Genomic DNA, 19681 nt, shown 5'->3' with positions numbered 1-19681 from the left:
AAATTACATGTTAATATCAATAGAATTAGAAATTCTGTAAAGCTCATGGTAGTTTATAACAATGTTTTCTAAACTTCTAAAATTTCCAATGTGAGCTTGATTTCTATCACTGATGACAAATTCTATCAATTATTTCTTTAAAGTTACAGGCTTACTTCATTTACTTATAAAAGAAATCTCTCAAATACCCAATTTTGAATAACCATAATTTATCTTTCAGTTTTTCTTTCAAGTGCTTTCAATGTGAAAATGGTGTTTCATGAAAAAAAAAAAATGAATCAGTTTTGCTCAAATCAATCACAAAAGTGCTTTTTCTTGAAACAATCATCATGTCTCTTGGCATGGCATTATCTGATGTTATAATTTATTTGCTTATCATCTGCCATCCAAAATGAAAGTGAAGTCACTCAGTCATGTCCGACTCTTTACGACCCTATGGACTGTAGCCTACAAGGCTCCTCAGTCCATGGAATTTTCCAGGCAAGAGTACTGGAGTGGGTTGACATTTCCTTCTCCAGGGGATCTTCCCAACCCAGGGATCGAACCCAGGTCTCCTGCACTGCAGGCAGACGCTTTACCATCTGAGCCATCAGGGAAGGGCAGGGACCTGATCTTTCATACTTACAATTGACTTTCTAGTGCCTAGAACAGTGTCTGGCATGAAGAATGTAAATGTATTTTTATTAATATATTTAGTGAATGAATGAATTAAAGCATCACTCAGTCAAGAGCTGACTGAAGATATAAACTCTTGGATCAAATGCACACAGCTATAAGAGTTCTGTGGATTGCACTGATGCCAGTTTCCTAGTTTTGATGTCATACTACAGTTAATGTAAGTTGTTGATGTGAAGAGAAGGCTAAGTGGAGGTACATAGGTCATCCCTGTATGTTTCTTTGACACTTTCTGTGAATCTATAATTATTTCTAAATAAAACCTGAAAAAAATACAGTAAGTCCCCACATATGGATGAGTTCTTCCAAGAGCACTTTCGTAAGTCAAATTTGTAAGTCCAACCAAGTTAGCCTAGATACCCAGCTAACACAATTGGCTATATAGTACTGCAGTTTACTGTAATAGGTTTCTAATAATTTTCACACAAAATACATAGAACGCAAACACAAAAAATAAAGCATTTAAAATCTTATAGTACCTTGAAAAATACAGTAGTACAACGGCTGGCATACAGGGGCTGGCATTGAGTAAACTGGCAAGAAGAGTTACTGACTGAAGGAGAGAGAGGAGGTGGGAGATGGTAGAGCTAAAGGATCTTTAGCAATAGGAGTTAGAGGGTAAGCTGCAATTTCATGAAACCCTGATGTTGATGGCACAGCTTCTGGTTCCTTGGTGGGTTCAACTCTATCTACCCTCTTGGAAAAAGGATCCAGTGATATCTGGATAGTAGCTCTTTTTTTCTCATCATAGATGACACTAGCCCACTGGATTGCATTCTGAACAGCTTCTGCAACCTTCGTGTACTGTTGTATGTTCAGGTCCTGTGCCTCAAATGCTAACAGTGCCTCCTCAAATAAAGAAAATCCCCTGGCCATTTCCTGCATCATGAATCTCTTTGGTTCTTCAGTTACTTATTCCTCTTGTCTCCTTTCGTCCTTTCTCTGGGGCTCCGACTCCATCAGGTCTTCATTAGTAAGCTCCTTGTGTTGCATAGCAAAAAGTTCATTGAAGTCGTCCGCTTAAAGATCTGGCTTGAAACAAAGATACTGTACTACTGTACTCTATACAGTACTGGGCAGGAAAGCACACAAGAGCACAAGCACTTGCAGAGAATGCAATAATGTGACAATGTATGCCAGACACGTGACCTAACTTCTGTGATTGGACACTCAAACACATGTTCGAATCTTTGAAAGTCTGCAACTTGAAGGTTCAAGTGTAGGGCACTTACTGTACTAGGAACATTCTATAGCCACTCTGGTCAACAGATAACATAAACCATGTTCATGGTTATATGACGAGGCAGGTAGTGTCATTTTCTAGTAGCCATTTAACCTAAAATTAGCTGGAGCTGAAGCTCCAATACTTTGGCCACCTGATGTGAAGAGCCGACTCATTGGAAAAGACCCTGATGCTGGGAAAGATTAAAGGCAGGAGAAGGGGGCGACAGATGGTTGGATGGCATCATGGACTCAATGGACATGAGTATGAGCAAACTCTGAGAGATGGTGAAGGACAGGGAAGCCTGGCATGCTGCAGTCCATGGGTTCTCAAAGAGTCGGACATGCCTTAGCAATGCTAGTGAACAACAAACCTAAAATACCAAGATAATATTTCAACATGTAATGAATATAAAAATATTAGGTGTCATGCATTTTTGAAAAATCAAGTGTGTATTTTATGTTTACAGACACATTTCACATATTCAGCCACCACATGTAGTGGCCACCATATTGGACAGTAGTTTTATACCTCCATGTAGTGGTCAGTATATGGGATTTTATTTTAGTATTCCTTAAGCTCTGGGATATTGTGTGCATTTTGCTGCACATTTATCACAATGATTTGGGGGGAGTGGACAAAAGAAATATCCTAATACTTAAGGCTCATTTGCAATAAATATGTCATTTTATTCTTAAAAAAAAACACTTATTTTTTTCATTAATTTAGAAATTAAAAACGAAGAGATTTCTGAAACTCAGACTAGTGATCAAAGGAATCACAGCCATGTCTCACCCAAACACCAGGGGTCACGAGTAGAGACTGAAAAAGAAGTCACCATGATGGCAGAAGGTAAGTTTAAACAATAGGATAATTCCCACAAAGAGAAACAGACCCATGGTGTATGAACTGTAGCCTCCTGCTGGCTCTCAGTTTCTGAATCAATTTAGTTTATAGACCCTTCTTTAGCCTTTGTTATTTCTTCTCAAGGAAATTATACCCCAGCAAAAGAATACACAAGTCCAGCTGATTCACTCAGCTATTAACCAATGATTCGAGTTGACATTCATATACGTTTTTTCTTACTAGAAGATTATTGGTTTAACATTTGAATTCATTACACGAAGAAAAGGAAAACCAGAGTATAGGCATATAATCTTTCCCTCAGCTATTGCAAAGCTGCCAGTTTGGCAACATAATTGAATCTGGAACGAAGGCCCTGGAGTTGCCCAATACCAACTATGCAAATTAGATGGAATATAGAACCCTCAAGAAATGTCAGCTTTGTTAAGCTCTGCTTTGCTGCATAGTCGTACTTTTTGTGAAAGGTATTATTTGACTACACTGTGCATGATGCCAGATGATTTTTGCTTGTTATGTTGTTAAATGGCCATTAGAATTGCTGCCAAGCAGAGAAAAGATAAGCATTTGTTTCGGACCAATGTTCTGTGTTTTTGAGGACACAGAAATTACAAAGACAATGGGCAGAACACAAGATAGATTTGCCAAGTATGAATATGGTGTATGAAAAATACTAAATAACTTCCATAGATCTGAATTTTGAAACCTATGCTCTAAAGAGAAAAATATTGCTTGTTTTCTAAGTAATAACTAATTATCATGATATTTTCTGCTTGAAACGGAATCCAAATCTTACTGGTTCTGAGTGGATGTTTAACCAAACCATAGCAGTCTGACGTCATTCTGCTTCTAACGAGTTTAATGAACTCTGGTGACTGTGTGTGTATCTCTATATCAGTTTGCTTGCCCGTTTGCATTTTTTTCCCACAGAGGAAATGGGGTTTTTTTTTTTTTTAAGTTTCCTATGAAATTAGCCATCCATTTTCCATCCAGCTCCTGGACCTGCATCAGAAAGTAGTAGGAAATATGAGTGGGTGGGAGTGTGAAGGATGGAGTTTGAGAGAGGGGGGCAGGAACTCTTTTCTAGATTCCATCTAAGACTACTTTGATTTTGGTTTCCAGAAGCTTGTCCATAACATGGCATGCAAATTCAGGACATGAAAATGGTCCTCAGAATGCAGCTCTGTGAAGAACGGCATATTCATCTGTGTTCTCCAGCAAACAGCAGGAGTGATGCTAATCTTTCCCCTAATCTAATATGACCATCTACATGAATCTCAGTTTCCCAGCTTTAAATTAACTACATTACGCAGTCCACAATGCTTGGATGTTTTATTAAGGGACATTTTTTATGTGGTGGCTTATTAATAAATTATCAGGAATGAAACAAGGGATAGGGCTCCTGTGGATGAGTTTAGATTGAAGAGATAGATGGGAGAACGAAAGAGGCCATTTTATTAGGACATCCAAGTTCAAGATAGAAAGATGTGTGTTCCAAATGCTCCCCTGGGGATCAAAGTGGATTTGTTTTCTTATCTTCTAAGCTTTGTCCACATCATAAGAACATTGTTTCCAAAGGAAGTAATGAGACATCTCCTGCCTTTCTTTGGAAACTATTACCAGCTATAAATACCTAATTACTGCTAGGTTTAAATAAATTTGGTTTTCTTTTATTATTACCATGACACTCTAATTTCCTCTTCCTTCTGTGTTTTTAAACTGGTGGCATTTGCTGATCAAGTGATTGGCCTGTCTCTCTCATAAGCATTTTACAAACGCCAAGCATCACCATCAAATATTTAGCTGATAGAATCGAGCATTTCTGCTGTATAGTAGATACAGACTGTAAATTTATCATGTTACGGCTTTTACCAAAAATTGTATGTATGCAGCAGGGAAGGGAGTAAAGCATGTATCTATCCCTTGAATTTTACTTTTACCAGGGCCTTTGACATAGGGAGCATCTGAGCCAGTTTTTAAAATTCACATCTGCTTTTGTCATTCTGCTATTCACAAGATTTAATGAATTACCAACCTCAGTTGGAGAGGCAGGAGAAGTTGACAATTAAAAGCATAAAACTTGGGCATAGGCACGACTGAGTTTAATCTGATTCCCTTGTTGAATTTACTTCATGGCCTCAAGAGGGTCAACTGTCCTCTCTGTGCACTTTGATTTCCTCATCATGAGAATTGTCCTAACAATATCACCCATACTCAGATGTTGTGATGCTGATTGAGTGAGTGACTGTCACTATAAACATGGAGAGATTTCTGGCACAGTGTGTATGCTGTGTGTGTTATTTATTATTGGTCTTGTTATTAGGACTCAGCTCTCCAAGACCTGACTCTACCTTGTCTGTCTAGTCTTACTCTGGATTCCACCCACTTGCCCCTACTCACACTAACCTCCACCAGCAATTCCTGGGACTGGTCTAACACCTTCACACACACTCACCTGCACCGTTTCTTCCAATAGGATTGCTTGTCATCACCTGTTAAAAATGAATGAGCTTAAATTTCATCTTCCAATACAGATGAAATAAGTATGTATTTATTTCCTGATTTTTTTTATACCTTTTAAGGTCCTCTCTCTGCAAAGTTACAAAGAAATGATACTTGGCCACCAATTCTTTATGGCTTTCTAATATGATGGGGACATGAGAATAATATTTTGGGGAAAATGAAAAACTCCAGGTGATAAACAAAAAAGTGTAAAGCAATCACCATACTGCTAAAGGAGAGAAAGACTTTCATTATCCTAAGTTACATGTTTAGTCTCTCTAGTTCCTAAATCATATCACACTGCTTCAAATCCCATTTGCTAAAGGCTTAATTGTAGGGTTTGCACACACTCGGGGTCCACAGAAGAACCGAGAAGGAGTCCTGCTATGCTCTGTGGAAACTCAGTTTTGTACCATTCTTCTGCAATTGTTTCCTTGTTCCCCTAGTTTGGCGAATAGCCCCCAAAACCTCCCAGGCTAGACACCTCAGAGTTATCCTTAACCCTTGGCCTTCCATTATGACCTTGCCTTGTGGCTTGCTAGTTTTATCGATTCCACCTCTGCAGTGTCTTGGTTTACACCCCGTTCCCTCTACCTACTCCATTTGCCAGCTGCATCTTCAGTTCAGTCTCAGTTAACAAACTCCTTACAGATGCCCATCATCTATTCCCTCTCTTTTCCCTCTAGGACACTGTTCTCTGTACATATCTTAAGAATCTTGGTTTCAAGACACACTTCTCTCACATAACCATAATCTCAAAAATACACAAGCAACTCCTGCAGCTCAATTCCAGAAAAATAAATGACCCAATCAAAAAATGGGCCAAAGAACTAAACAGACATTATCCAAAGAAGACATACAGATGGCTAACAAACACATGAAAAGATGCTCAACATCACTCATTATCAGAGAAATGCAAATCAAAACCACAATGAGGTACCATTTCACACCACTCAGAATGGCTGCGATCCAAAAGTCTACAAGCAATAAATGCTGGAGAGGGTGTGAGGAAAAGGGAACCATCTTACACTGTTGGTGGGAATGCAAACTAGTACAGCCACTATGGAGAACAGTGTGGAGATTCCTTAAAAAACTGGAAATAGAACTGCCTTATGACCCAGCAATCCCACTGCTGGGCATACACACCGAGAAAACCAGAATTCAAAGAGACACGTGTACCCCAATGTTCATCGCAGCACTGTTTATAATAGCCAGGACATGGAAGCAACCTAGATGTCCATTAGCAGATGAATGGATAAGAAAGCAGTGGTACATATACACAATGGAATATTACTCAGCCATTAAAAAGAATACATTTGAATCAGTTCTAATGAGGTGGATGAAACTGGAGCCTATTATACAGAGTGAAGTAAGCCAGAAAGAAAAACACCAATACAGTATACTAACACATATATATGGAATTTAGAAAGATGGTAACGATAACCCTATATGCGAGATGGCAAAAGAGACACAGATGTATAGAACAGTCTTTTGGACTCTGTGGGAGAGGGCTAGGGTGGGATGATTTGGGAGAATAGCACTGAAACATGTATATTATCATATGTGAAACAAATCACCAGTCCAGGTTCGATGCATGAGACAGGGTGCTTGGGGCTGGTGCACTGGGATGACCCAGAGGGATGGTATGGGGAAGGAGAGGGGGAGGGGGGTTCAGGATTGGGAACACGTGTACACCTGTGGCCGATTCACGTCAATGTATGGCAAAACCACTACAATATTGTAAAGTAAAATAAAATAAAATAAAATTCAGCTATCTAGAAGGAATAGTCCCCTTTTCTCAACTTTTGTGACAGTTCTCTTTTATTCACTTAACACCTTTTATATGTAATATAATTATTTGTGTTCATCTTGTCCAGATGCCTCCATATTAGGTCTGCATCTTTTCTAATGCCAGAGGGCATTATAACAGGAGACCATTGATGACCATTGTTGAGTGAATAAACTGAACTGAACTGTTGACTGAATGGTGAGGCAGAGAGAGAATGGGTCCATCTCCATCCCCCCTCCCCTTTTCAGAGACCCCTGGATTCCAGCAATTCCTACAACAGCTGAAAAAAATAAGGCCCTTCATCTCCTCTAAAAGAGATGGAGAAATTTTATTCTGGTTCATAAGATTAACAACAGGATAATGGCTGCACATCTTTTGGGGTCTTCAGTTTAGTTCAGTTCAGTTGCTCAGTCATGTCCAACTCTTTGTGACCCCATGGACTGCAGCATGCCAGACTTCCCTGTCCATCACTAACTCCTGGAGCTTACTCAAACCCATGCCCATTGAGTTGGTGATGCCATCCAACCAACTGAACCTCTGCATCTTCTTCTCCTCCCGCCTTCAATCTTTCCCAGCATCAGGGCCTTTTCAAAAGAGTCAGTTCTTCATATCAGGTGGCCAAAGTATTGGAGTTTCAGCTTCAGCATCAGTCCTTCCAATGAATATTCAGGACTGATTTCCTTAAGAAATAACTGCTTTGATCTCCTTGCAGTCCAAGGGACTCTCAAGAGTCTTCTCCAACACCACAGTTCAAAAGCATTAATTCTTTGGCGCTCAACTTCCTTTATAGTCCAACTCTCACATCCATACGTGACTACTGGAAAAACCATAGCTTTGACTAGATGGAACTTTGATGGCAAAGTAATGTCTTTGCTTTTTAATAAGCTGTCTAGATTGGTCACAGCTTTTCTCCCAAGGAGTAAGCATCTTTTAATTTCATGGATGCAGTCACCATCTGTAGTGATTTTGGAGCCCCCTAAAAAAAATCTCTCACTGTTTCCAATGTTTCCCCATCTATTTGTCATGAAGTAATGGGACCAGATGCCGTTATCTTAGTTTTCTAAATGTTGAGTTTTAAGCCAACTTTTTCACTCTCTTCTTTCACTTTCATCAAGAGGCTCTTTAGTTCTTTGTCGCTTTCTGCCATAAGGATGGTGTTATCTGCATATCTGAAGTTATTTCTCCCAGCAGTCTTGATTCCAGTTTGTGCTTCATCCAGCCTGGCATTTCGCATAATGTACTCTGCATATAAGTTAAATAAGCAGGGTGACAATATACAGCCTTGACATACTCCTTTCCCAATTTGGAACCAGTCTGTTGTTCCATGTCCAGTTCTAACTGGTGTTTCTTAACCTGCATACAGATTTCTCAAGAGGCAGGTCAGGTGGTCTGGTATTCCCATTTCTTTCAAAATTTTCCACAGTTTATTGTGATCCACACAGTCAAAAGCTTTGGCATAGTCAATAAAGCAGAAATAGATGTTTTTCTAGAACTCTCTTGCTTTTTCTGTGATCCAGTGGATGTTGGCAATTTGGTCTCTGGTTCTTCTGCCTTTTCTAAAACCAGCTTGAACATCAGGAAGTTCACAGTTCACGTATTGCTGAAGCTTGGCTTGGAGAATTTTGAGCATTACTTTACTAGCATGTGAGATGAGTGCAATTGTGTGGTAGTTTGAGCATTCTTCGGCATTGCTTTTCTTTGTGATTGGAATGAAAACTGACCTTTTCCAGTCCTGTGGTCACTGCTGAGTGTTCCAAATTTACTGGCATATTGAGTGCAGCACTTTCACAGCATTATCTTTCAGGATTTGGAATAGCTCAACTGGAATTCCATCACCTCCACTAGCTTTGTTCATAGTGATGCTTTCTAAGGCCCACTGGACTTCACATTCCAGGATGTCTGGCTCTAGGTCAGTGATCACACCATCATGGTTATCTGGGTCATGAAGATCTTTTTTGTACAGTTCTGCTGTGTATTCTTGCCACCTCTTCTTAATATCTTCTGCTTCTGTTAGGTCCATACCATTTCTGTCCTTTATTGAGCCCATCTTTGCATGAAATGTTCCCTTGGTATCTCTAATTTTCTTGAAGAGATCTTTAGTCTTTCCCATTCTGTTGTTTTCCTCTATTTCTTTGCATTGATCGCTGAGGAAGGCTTTCTTATCTCTTCTTGCTATTCTTTGGAACTCTGCATTCAGATGCTTATATCTTTCCTTTTCTCCTTTGCTTTTCGCTTCTCTTCTTTTCACAGCTATTTGTAAGGCCTCCCCAGACAGCCATTTTGCTTTTTTGCATTTCTTTTCCATGGGGATGGTCTTGATCCCTGTCTCCTGTACAATGTCACGAACCTCATTCCATAGTTCATCAGGTACTCTATCTATCAGATCTAGGCCCTTAAATCTATTTCTCACTTCTACTGTATAATCATAAGGGATTTGATTTAGGTCATACCTGAATGGTCTAGTGGTTTTCCCTACTTTCTTCAATTTCAGTCTGAATTTGGGGTCTTAGCAGTGAGCAAAATGTGATGCCTTCCTTCTAGGTGATGCTGTCTGCCGGCCACCCGAGTTCCCTCTCCCTGTGTTCCTGATGACTCCCTCTGTCTTTGTGGTAGAGTTATTGCTGGAGACCTCAGTGCTGCCTTCTCCAAATAGTACTCTGATCTGTGGCCTCTAATCACTTGTGTGCTTGTGTATGTGAAATCCATGTCCTCAGTGTTGATGGAAAACTGACAGGTGAAAAGGAGCTCCATACCATACAAGTACAACTGTAAACATTAACTTCATGGATTTCTTATCTCTACCACATTTAAATCTTACTGACTATATATGGTGTGTTTTGTGAATGTAAAATAAAGACTATCAATTTACCTTTTGTAAATACAAATCTCTAGAAATGGCAGGGAGAGGAGAGGAGGGGGCTGACCTCAAGACATCTGGAAGCAGAGAAGAGCAAAACAGGACCAGAAATTGCCCTAAGTTTCCAAGAAAGTCAAACTATATTTGGAAGTTATTAATAAATAGTATGTCCATATCATAAATAAAAAGATATGAAAAAACATATCTTTTTCTTAATTGAAAAAACATAAATAAAATCTATCACTTATTCCTTAAAGAAAACTTAAAGAAAAAATTACCAGGAATAAAAGCCTGCCTGGTAAATAAGATGGGGAGTTCCAATGCTATTTGCAACCAAGACCCAGTATCATCTTTAACAATGGAATATTAGAAGAATTTCTACTTAAGTGATGATAAAGTACAGAACTCATTCTTGCCAAAATTTTATAACATATATATTTGGAATGGGAAGAAACAGTCAAATTTAAAGCAAAATTTAGAGGACAATTTTGGAGAAAATACATGTTGATTTACAGAAGATTGTTTAATGATAAAGATTCAACCATTAACTATTATATTTATTAGTAGCTTGAGTAAATTAGTCAATATAATGTCAGTCTAAGCAAAAATCATATTGTATAAGCCAGGGATATACAGTTAAGCAAGATAAATATACAATAGTGACCAAAGAATATGCTGTCTTTGGGAAAAACAAGAGATATATGGGACTTACATAAAAAATAAACTGTATTTCATTGACGAGTTTAAGAACAAATACATAGGGAATTACAGCGTGTTTCTAATTAGATTAATTAATATTGCAAAGACCATATTTATTTCTAAATTAACTTTGATTTAGGAAACCCTGGTGGCTCAGTGTTTAACACCATTTCAATTATTTTCTAGCAGTATAAGATGATTCTAAAATTCTTCAGAAACTATAGATCAATGCCAGAACACTACTTTTTTTTACAGGAAATGGAATTTTTGGCAATGGGCAAAGGTAGCTCAACCAGAGACACAATACTTAACGTCACTATTCTTCAGACAATGTGATACTGATACAAGAATATATGAGCATTAGGAGAAATAGTCTCAATTAAGTATAGATATAGATATTAGGTATAGAAATGTAAGGTATGATGAAGATAATAAAAATAAAGAAAAACAGAAGCATTCGTCTATTAATGGGGCTATAAACTTGACTTCTTAGAACATTTAGTAATCTAGATTCATACTTCAAAAAATTGCCAGAGTAAACTTTGAATAGATTAATGAGTTAAATTAGGTTTACTAAAACATAAGCATTGCTAGAGTATTACAGAAATAATAAAGTGGAGTCACTTATGGTATAATGTGGAATGAAGAGTGCTTTTTCTTTACCTTTTAAAAATGTCCATACTTCTTGATTCATCATGCATTTCTTATTAAAAATAGATAATAATTTTTCATTTAAAAGAACAAATAATGTAGAAAAATTATAGATGATAGTATTTATAATGCATGCATGCTCAGTCATTAAGTTGTGTCTGATTCCTTGTGACCCAGTGGACTATAGCCCAACAGGTTCCTCCATATATGGAATTTCCCAGATAAGAATACTGGAGTGGGTTGTCATTTCCTTCTCCAGGGGATCGTCCCGACCCAGGAATTGAACCCTGCATTGGTAGGTGAATTCTTTACCGCTGAGCCACCAGGGAAGCCCAGTACTTATATTTGTCATTAATAGTAATTCTTTCCAATTAATAATTTAATGTTATTTATTAATTATTTTGTATATCTTCTTCAATATGTGGGCAGGACTGTTCCCCTTATTGTTCCCCTTATTCTCCACCAAAGTGGAGTCTATTCTTTATGTTGGTTGATCCACTGTCTGTCATTCTGCTTTAGATCCTATTTAGGCTTCAAGATAGAGGAGCTTATATTGGGTCTTTCATACTGAATCCAAGTCATCCTACAGTAAATGCAGCACATGGAGACTAGGCTATAAAAATAGAGAGGGAGTGGTGTGGAGGGAGGGGAATATTCATTGTTAATTTTCCTATTGCAAAGGAACCAGTGAGTGAGTGAAGTAAGTCAGACAGAGGAAGACAAATACTGTTGGATATCACTTATATGTGGAATCTTAAAAAATTTAGCAAACTGGTGAATGCTCAAAAAGCAAGCAAGAAAAAAAAGAAGAAGCAGCAGCTAAAAACTACTATCCACACAAATCTTTAAAATCATAGACTCAGGATATTGGTTGTCCAAGAAAGTTCTAGAAGCCAAAAGAGGTTAAGAATACCTAAGAAAAATTACAGCCAACTGTGGATGAACCTGCATGGACCCCAAACCACCAAGCCTTTCTCTTTTTCATAGAGTAAAGATATATGTGCCCATAGTCTCCCTGAAATTTGATCAAACCCACCAACAGGACTCTAAGAGACATAGAGGGGCAATGTGAAATCCTATCTTTCCATTTTAATGGGGATTCACCAAGGTGGAGGAGGAAAGGAGGCTTGCTGTTGCATATGTTTTGATACTCACTATTCTTCCTTCCCTAAGACCCAAACATTCAGCTGAATGCCTTAGGACACATATCTGCTATAAATTCATTTTTTATCTAATTTGTCTGAGATCTAAGCTTCCTGTGGAGGTCCAAGATCAAAGGATCGGATTCTTTCTGATGTTGGCGCTGACATATAATGTGTGCTGACTTAGTTCTGTCTATAACCTCACAGTGGGAGGCGGCCAGCCTCCCTCGACACCTTTACACAGCGCACTTTCATTTCGGCTGGGGAGTCTGTCAGGTATGTTGCTGATTGGAGCTGCCATGTAAATAATTCATGGGAGATTTTTAAATGTTTTGGGGCTTGCAAAGGAAAGCTACGCTCGTGTTAGTCTTTCATGAATAGATGCAGACTTGAAGAACAAGGGGGAATAGATTTCCAAAGACGGTCTCTCAAAAATAGGATAACAATATCTTCAATGGATTGAAAACAGGTGACTTGCAGTGTTTGATTCCCCTTACATGAAGTGGTATTGGTTTTACCAAGGGATAAGAATTCAAAGCCCATTTTCCTTTTTTAAGTTTGCTTCTACCTGACAATTTATTATTCCTATTCTTTGGTTATTTGCTGATCTTGATAAACTATGTCTTTTCCTCCTGGTGGGAGTGGTAATTATAGAGATGACACCAAACTCAGGACTCAGCACAGGGCTGGGCTTAATAGAGGGACAAGGTTGATGGCAAAATAAGTTCCTTCCCTGAAGGAACTCAAAGTCCTAAGAGAATGATGAGACTGTCATACAAGGAAAGGTGACCAATAATAGAAACAGTTGCACAAGTCAAATGAGAAACTCCAGTCAACAAGTACTGAGGCATAAATCAATGCCTTTGAGCTGTCAAGGAACAGTTCTGGAAGGATTTGAAGTCCCATAGGGAGACTAGGATAACCTGGAAGCTCTAAGCAAGAGAATTATCCCATAATTAGGGGAGGGGGACCATAACAGTTACAAGCTAGGAGAAATGACTGTGGAGGAGGAGACAAGATGTGGATAACATGAGTTTCACAGGATATTACTGACACATCATCAAAACAATATAAACAACATGATTATCTTGTTTTACTGTTCCAAACCAGCAGTATATTATGTTTCCCTCTCCAGGGGGTCTTCCCATCTCAGGGATCGAATCCAGGTCTCCTGCCTTGCAGGAAAATTCTTTACCATCTGAGCCAACAGGGAAGCCATTGTTTATATATATATATATATAGATATATATAGGTTAAACACATTTATATTATGATGTTATTTGTATTTATATTATGTTATTTATATTTCTGCTATAATATTGTCTCTTACACTATGACACAGACTTGATGATTCTCTCCTAACATAAGCCAAGACAGGCTCAGTAAACTGAGAGAGAGGTATAATACACAGGTTTATCAATTAGCATTGACCTTGTATATAAAAGTATGTATGTATAAAAATTCATGTTAATGCATTTGATGATGAGAAATTAGAAAATCAGGGATGGGAAATGTCAGTGACAGTACTGCCACATACCTCTCAGGGGTGTAGGGTGGTTCTTGACCTTTCATTTTACTCTAAGGCACATGGAAGATGACATTCCCACGTGTGCCACAATCTGATGCATGTATTTAGCCAAGCATTCTTCTTTTTTTTTTTTTTTTCCCAAGCATTCTTCTTAACTCCCCTTTGCTAGCTTTGCTTGTACACAGCATTGTTTGGTTCTCTCACTACAACTCTGGAGTCATAGATCTTGACTTCTGTACGGTAAGATGTGCTATTATGTTATCTGTGGTCTTGAGAAGTTACTTAATGCCTGTATCTCAATGGCCTCCCTTCTAAAAGGGAGATGGTAATAACACTTACTTCAGAGGGTTGTTGTAAGGATTAAATTATGTATATATATATTTACATATATATATAAAACCTGGTGCCCAGCATATAATTGCTATAATAGTGTTACTTTAAATGATTATTAGCCTTTCTTTCTTCAAGGAATGCATCCTGGAATGTAAATGTATGAGTGGCATTAACAATCTTGAATTACCTTTAATTTGATTAAAAATAATAATTTAATAAAGTTATTTTAAAGTTGAACTATAGCACTTTATTGTTTATAAAACTAGCTTGATACATCCCTCAATACCCAATGAATTATGAGAATTAGACATTCATGAATTAGGAAATACTTTCTGAAGAAAGAGAGAAATTTGGGGAGGTGAGTAAAAGAAGGCAGAGGGTTTTGAAAGACAGGGTGGAAAAAATATTTCAGGCCGAGGGTGTGTTTAAGATAATTCTTATAGGTGAATAATTATATATATACACTCTTATAGATACTTGTTTATTTATATATTTATCTCTGCATATGTTTGTTTTTATAAAATAAAATATATTCAAATTGTGAATTTGGCATAAAAGTCAAAAGTATTAATAAGACTGGTTTTACATTTATTAATACAGGTGTGAGTTAATCCACATAGTAAGGTCTGATTCTAGCCTAATTTTCGTATTTAAGCTGCCATGCTTACAATGAAAAATCCTGATTGACTTATTATGAACATTGTAAAAGTTTTTTCTGGGAAGCTATATTATCAAATTTGTATTAGACAATTTGTATTAATTATCAATTAATTAATTGATGGGTGTGGGGGACATGGGTTTTTGAAAAAGTGTGTACTCCCAACGATATTTAGAAATTGGCAAGTTGATATAACTCAGTCTTTAATTATTTGGTGATATCTTTTCAGGAATGTTAAATATGCAAAACATGCAGTCAGCTGATTGAGAACTAAGTCTGTTTCTTTTTCTCCTTCTTGTCTGTCACAGATTTGAGGATGAAGGTCATGCTCGCCAAGCTGAACCAGCTCCCCCATCAGTCCCTGAATGGCGTGTCCAGAAGGAAGGTGAGCCACCGTGTGGTCCGAGAGGAAGGTGGCAGCCGAGAAGAGGCCGCTGTGCCTGCTCCCAGTATTACCAGTGTCACGTCGCCCAGGAACACCTGTACTCCAGGCTCTCCTGCTCAGCAGGTGTACCTGCAGGAGAGTGGGGGCTGGAAGGGGGCCCAGGAGCAGGTGCTGAGATACCAGCTGGCAGGCCAAGATCAGCTGCTGCTGCTCTGCCCAGACCTCAGACGAGAGAGGCAGCGTTTGCAGGGCCAGAGTCAGCTTGGCAAGGGGCACATCAGTCTAGGGCTTTCTCAGAAGAAGCCAGGCTCCTGTGGTGCCACCGAGGCATTCTGCCTCCATTCAGTACATCCAGAGGCTGTTCAGGAACAGCTGTGATTGAGGAGTGGTGAGGACATTTGGGCTGCAAGTTATAGTGTTCAAAATATATCTGGATCATATGAGCAGGGAAGATGAGGCCTGACCAGTTTGGACTAAGAAGGGAGAATATGCGCGTGTGTGCTCAGTCATGTCCAACTATTTGTGACCCTGTGGACTATAACCCACTAGGCTTCTCTGTCCATGAAATTTTCTAGGCCAGAATACTGGAGTGGTTTGCCATTTCCTTCTCCAAGGGCTCTTCCCAAGCCAGGGACCGAACCTGTGTCTCTTGCATTGAGTAAAGGCAGATTCTTTACCACTGTGCTATCTTGGAAGCCCAGAAGGGATAATATGGATTCTGAATTCTTTCTTTTCAACTTTAACATGGAAGATAGTCATATAAATGATGTAGGTTGAAACAATATCTGACATATCTTTTTTATTAATCATGAATCTTAGTCCAATACTAGGCAAGTAATAAGTTCCCAAATACTGATTTTTTTACTTGTTTTTATCTTAAGCTGGTTATCTTATTGATTTTGCAATTTTAATAAAGGTATAATGCTGATTTATTCAAGGGCTTCCCTGACAGCTCAGTTGGTAAAGAATCTGCCTGCAACACAGGAGACCCCGATTCGATTCCTAGGTTGGGAAGATCCACTGGAGAAAGGATAGGCTTCCCACTGCAGACTGATTTATTACAGTAGGGAGTGGCATTAAGCTTCTTCTAGGACAAGGTCCCCAACCTCCAGGCCACAGGGGTTTCCAACCTCCTGTAAGACCAATGGCAGCATTAGATTAGAAATAAAGTGCATAATAAATGTAATGCTCTTCCATGAAATTGGTCCCCAGTACCAAAAGGTTTGGGGACCTCTGTTCTAGAATGATTACCCACAGTTCTTTGGGCTTCTCTTATTGAAGGGATCATGACAAAATCTGGATGGCTACAGCTGTTTCTGCAGTATTCAGTTCAGTTCAGTTCAGTCGCTCAGTCATGTCTGACTCTTTGTGACCCCATGAGTTGCAGCACGCCAGGCCTCCCTGTCCATCACTAACCCCCAGAATTCACTCAAACTCACGTCCATCGAGTTGGTGATGCCATCCAGCCATCTCATCCTCTGTTGTCCCCTTCTCCTCCGCCCCCAATCCCTCCCAGCATCAAACATTTCTTTATCCTATGGGAATATTTGAAGGACAAGAGAAGACCCCCTCTCTGGTCTATCAGAGCTTACCTCCCAACCATAAGGCACTTGCCTGATTTTTCACAAACTGATTTTATTTCACAACTTAAATTCAGTCATTATTAGGAGTCCATAGTTGAGCAAACACATCATTTTTGCTCCTTGTGAGTACTGACACATGGAAATTATGTTCTCCTGGGCTTTGCTGATATTTTAGTTAAGGACAAGAATATAAGAATAGCAAGTCTGGGTAAGGAAATGGTCCATGGGCCCAGTAATTTTTTCAATAGTTCTTTCTTTCTTTTAATAACTGAGCCACATAAAAAAGTGGAAGGAAACTATATTGGGAGAACAGAGATGACCAAGTGGCCAAGTGGATTATCAGCTGACTTAATTATTAGAGAATTATTAGGGAACTGCATTTTGGGGAAGATAATGCGTGGGAGAGATCATACCATGTGCAGCCTCTCTAGGCTTTGTTGCTGAGGGTTCAGATGGAAACCAGAGCAGAGGGTTAACCATGTTGATAAGTTGAGTAAGGATATGAAAGGAAGCTTCACCCAATTCACACATTTGCAGAGGGCCCATTTATGTACAAACTAAATGATACTTTAAGCAAGCCCAACTGTGTATCTGGAAGATCTTTTGTATCAATGAGTGAAGCCAAGACAGCTAAGGTAAAGAAAATATCTAATAAGAACTTGCTCTCAGCTTTTATCTAAACCAGGATTTTCCAGTCTCTGAAAAATGAAAGGGATGTCTTACGTTTGTGATAGAACAGAGGAAGGAAAAACACTCTTCTATGGCAGAATTTTAAACAATAACGTCCTGGAATTAGCCCCAGAGGAGATACTACTGGCAGAAAGTCATTGTCTGAGAGCATCAGTGAGAAAGTATGTCTCACTCTACACAAGCTGGTGGGAAAGTTCTCAATTTCTGTGTCCATTCTTTAGATGTCTTACTGACATCTCAGACCTTAAAGCTGCCTCTGAAAGGAGGTAGGCAGCCTTCCCCAGGACATTATGCTAGCTTCTCTGGGTCCTCAGAGAGCTATGATTATTTAGTACAAAAGCATTTGTAGTTGAGGCTTTTGAGAAATATAAAAACTGCTTACTAAGGGTCTGTCTATACACTCTCCCTTTCACCACCTCCAATTCCAACCCAGGTATCTTTCCTGAACTCTATACTGTTTATCGAATTGCCTACTGAGAGCTTCCACTAGATTTATCCTTCAGATGATGGCAGAAAGTCATCATTTGAAGGCATTAGTGAGAAAGTATGTCTTCTGTCTTCCAGTATTACATTGCCCTCACACAATGGCATGACCTCATTCACGCCAGAAATCTAGAAATCACCCACGACTTGACTTTTTCTATCTAACCCTTCCCCAAAGTCAGCTGGTGCTGCTTCTGCTAAGTCACTTCAGTCGTGTCCGACTCTGCACAACCCCATAGACAGCAGCCCACCAGGCTCCTCCATCCATGGGATTTTCCAGGCAAGAGTACTGGAGTGGGTTGCCATTGCCTTCTTCACCAAAGTCAGCTACCAGCTGTCATTTCTGCACCTTCTTTACACTTCTCTCAATTTCTACTATCTTCTTTTCCATCCCCTATGTGCTAAACCCTGATCTTTCTGGAAGGCAAGTTTGATCCTATGCTTGTTTGGGAACAGCCAGAGTTGACCTATTAACTCTATGCCACCAAAATCTAGGATCCCCAAGTCCAGAATGGACTCTTTGGACCTGAATAGCAACCAGATTATCCAGAGTAACATGGAGGGCTCTTGGATGTGTCTTGGGATTTCAGAGTCTGGCCAGAATCCCCAACCCATAGTTAAGGCAGTCTTTTTTTTCCTCCTCCAAAAATGGGAGAATTGGGTAAATTCTAGAGGCAAAGAGAGCAGTTCTTGGTTCATTTATGTCTGAAGATGAGCTGATTAGATAAAGCCAACCCCAAACTTACTCAGACCATTAACATAGGGGACCCAGTAAATGTTTCCCAGCAGTATCAAAACTTACCCTTTCTTCAAATAAGTAATTTAAAATGTCTTGTTCCTGTGTAATTTCAAAGAACTTCTTGTCTCCCATTTCTGATTTTCTATGTTTGAAGGACTCCTTTCCCCCAAGATATTGAACAAACTAAAATTCTAGACTGTTCAATATTTGTAAATATTTATGGATGTTAAAGCTGAGAGGGATGATGGAAGCTGGAGTAGTTTTCATTATCTCTTGAGTTTGGGGGATGTGTACAGGGAAGGTACCAGTCTCTGACAGAGCTTCATGTGTCTCTCAGAGAGAAAGCCTTGGCCAATCTAACCAAGGTTGTATTCTGAAGCAGACTTGCCCATCTCATCGCCCAAAGAGGCTGCTGAGTACCAAGAGGCTTTAGTCCTTCAGAACCCTCCCCTTTCATAGATTATTCAGTTGAGTGATTCCCTTCCTTTTAGCAATCTAACTCTGAACGTATAAAATTACTTTACATTGAAATGTATGCAAACTATATGCAAAATGAATATGATGAAACTGAATATAGATCACATGCAAATATTATTCAACCAAGCTTCTATAAAATGTCATGTACATGTCAATAAAAGTAAAGGATTTTAATTAATTCTGTCATTTAAAATTCATGTATTTATTCCATATTTTGTTTCCAGAACTTGTATTCAGTGTCAATATTGAAAGAACTATAAGCAGAAGGAATTACTGTACTGAATGTAGAACAATTGATTTCAGCTTACACTATGTCACTATGAGCAATTAACAGACATATTTGAAAGACAAACTATATTTCCAGAATGTAATTTTTTTTAAAGGGACAAAACATCTTTTTATGAAGT

At 38.8% G+C, this 19681-nt stretch overlaps 1 protein-coding gene across 11 annotated transcripts in view; it reads left to right on the top strand.

Annotated features, from left to right (window-relative positions):
- PKHD1 (PKHD1 ciliary IPT domain containing fibrocystin/polyductin) overlaps positions 1-19452 on the top strand; it is a 443081-nt gene extending 423629 nt beyond the window's left edge. For all 11 annotated transcript variants that reach the window (XM_070778107.1, XM_070778111.1, XM_070778110.1 and 8 more), the window contains 2 exons: positions 2627-2749; positions 15226-19452. In XM_070778107.1, the coding sequence (XP_070634208.1) occupies positions 2627-2749; positions 15226-15680 (578 nt within the window). In that variant the 3' untranslated portion in view covers positions 15681-19452. The remainder of the gene's footprint in view (positions 1-2626; positions 2750-15225) is intronic.
- The last annotated feature ends 229 nt before the right edge of the window (positions 19453-19681 follow it).

Source organism: Bos indicus, chromosome 23 (genome assembly GCF_029378745.1).
Source record: "Bos indicus isolate NIAB-ARS_2022 breed Sahiwal x Tharparkar chromosome 23, NIAB-ARS_B.indTharparkar_mat_pri_1.0, whole genome shotgun sequence".
Classification (NCBI taxonomy): Eukaryota; Metazoa; Chordata; class Mammalia; order Artiodactyla; family Bovidae; genus Bos; species Bos indicus.
This window is presented reverse-complemented; position numbering and strand designations above follow the sequence as displayed.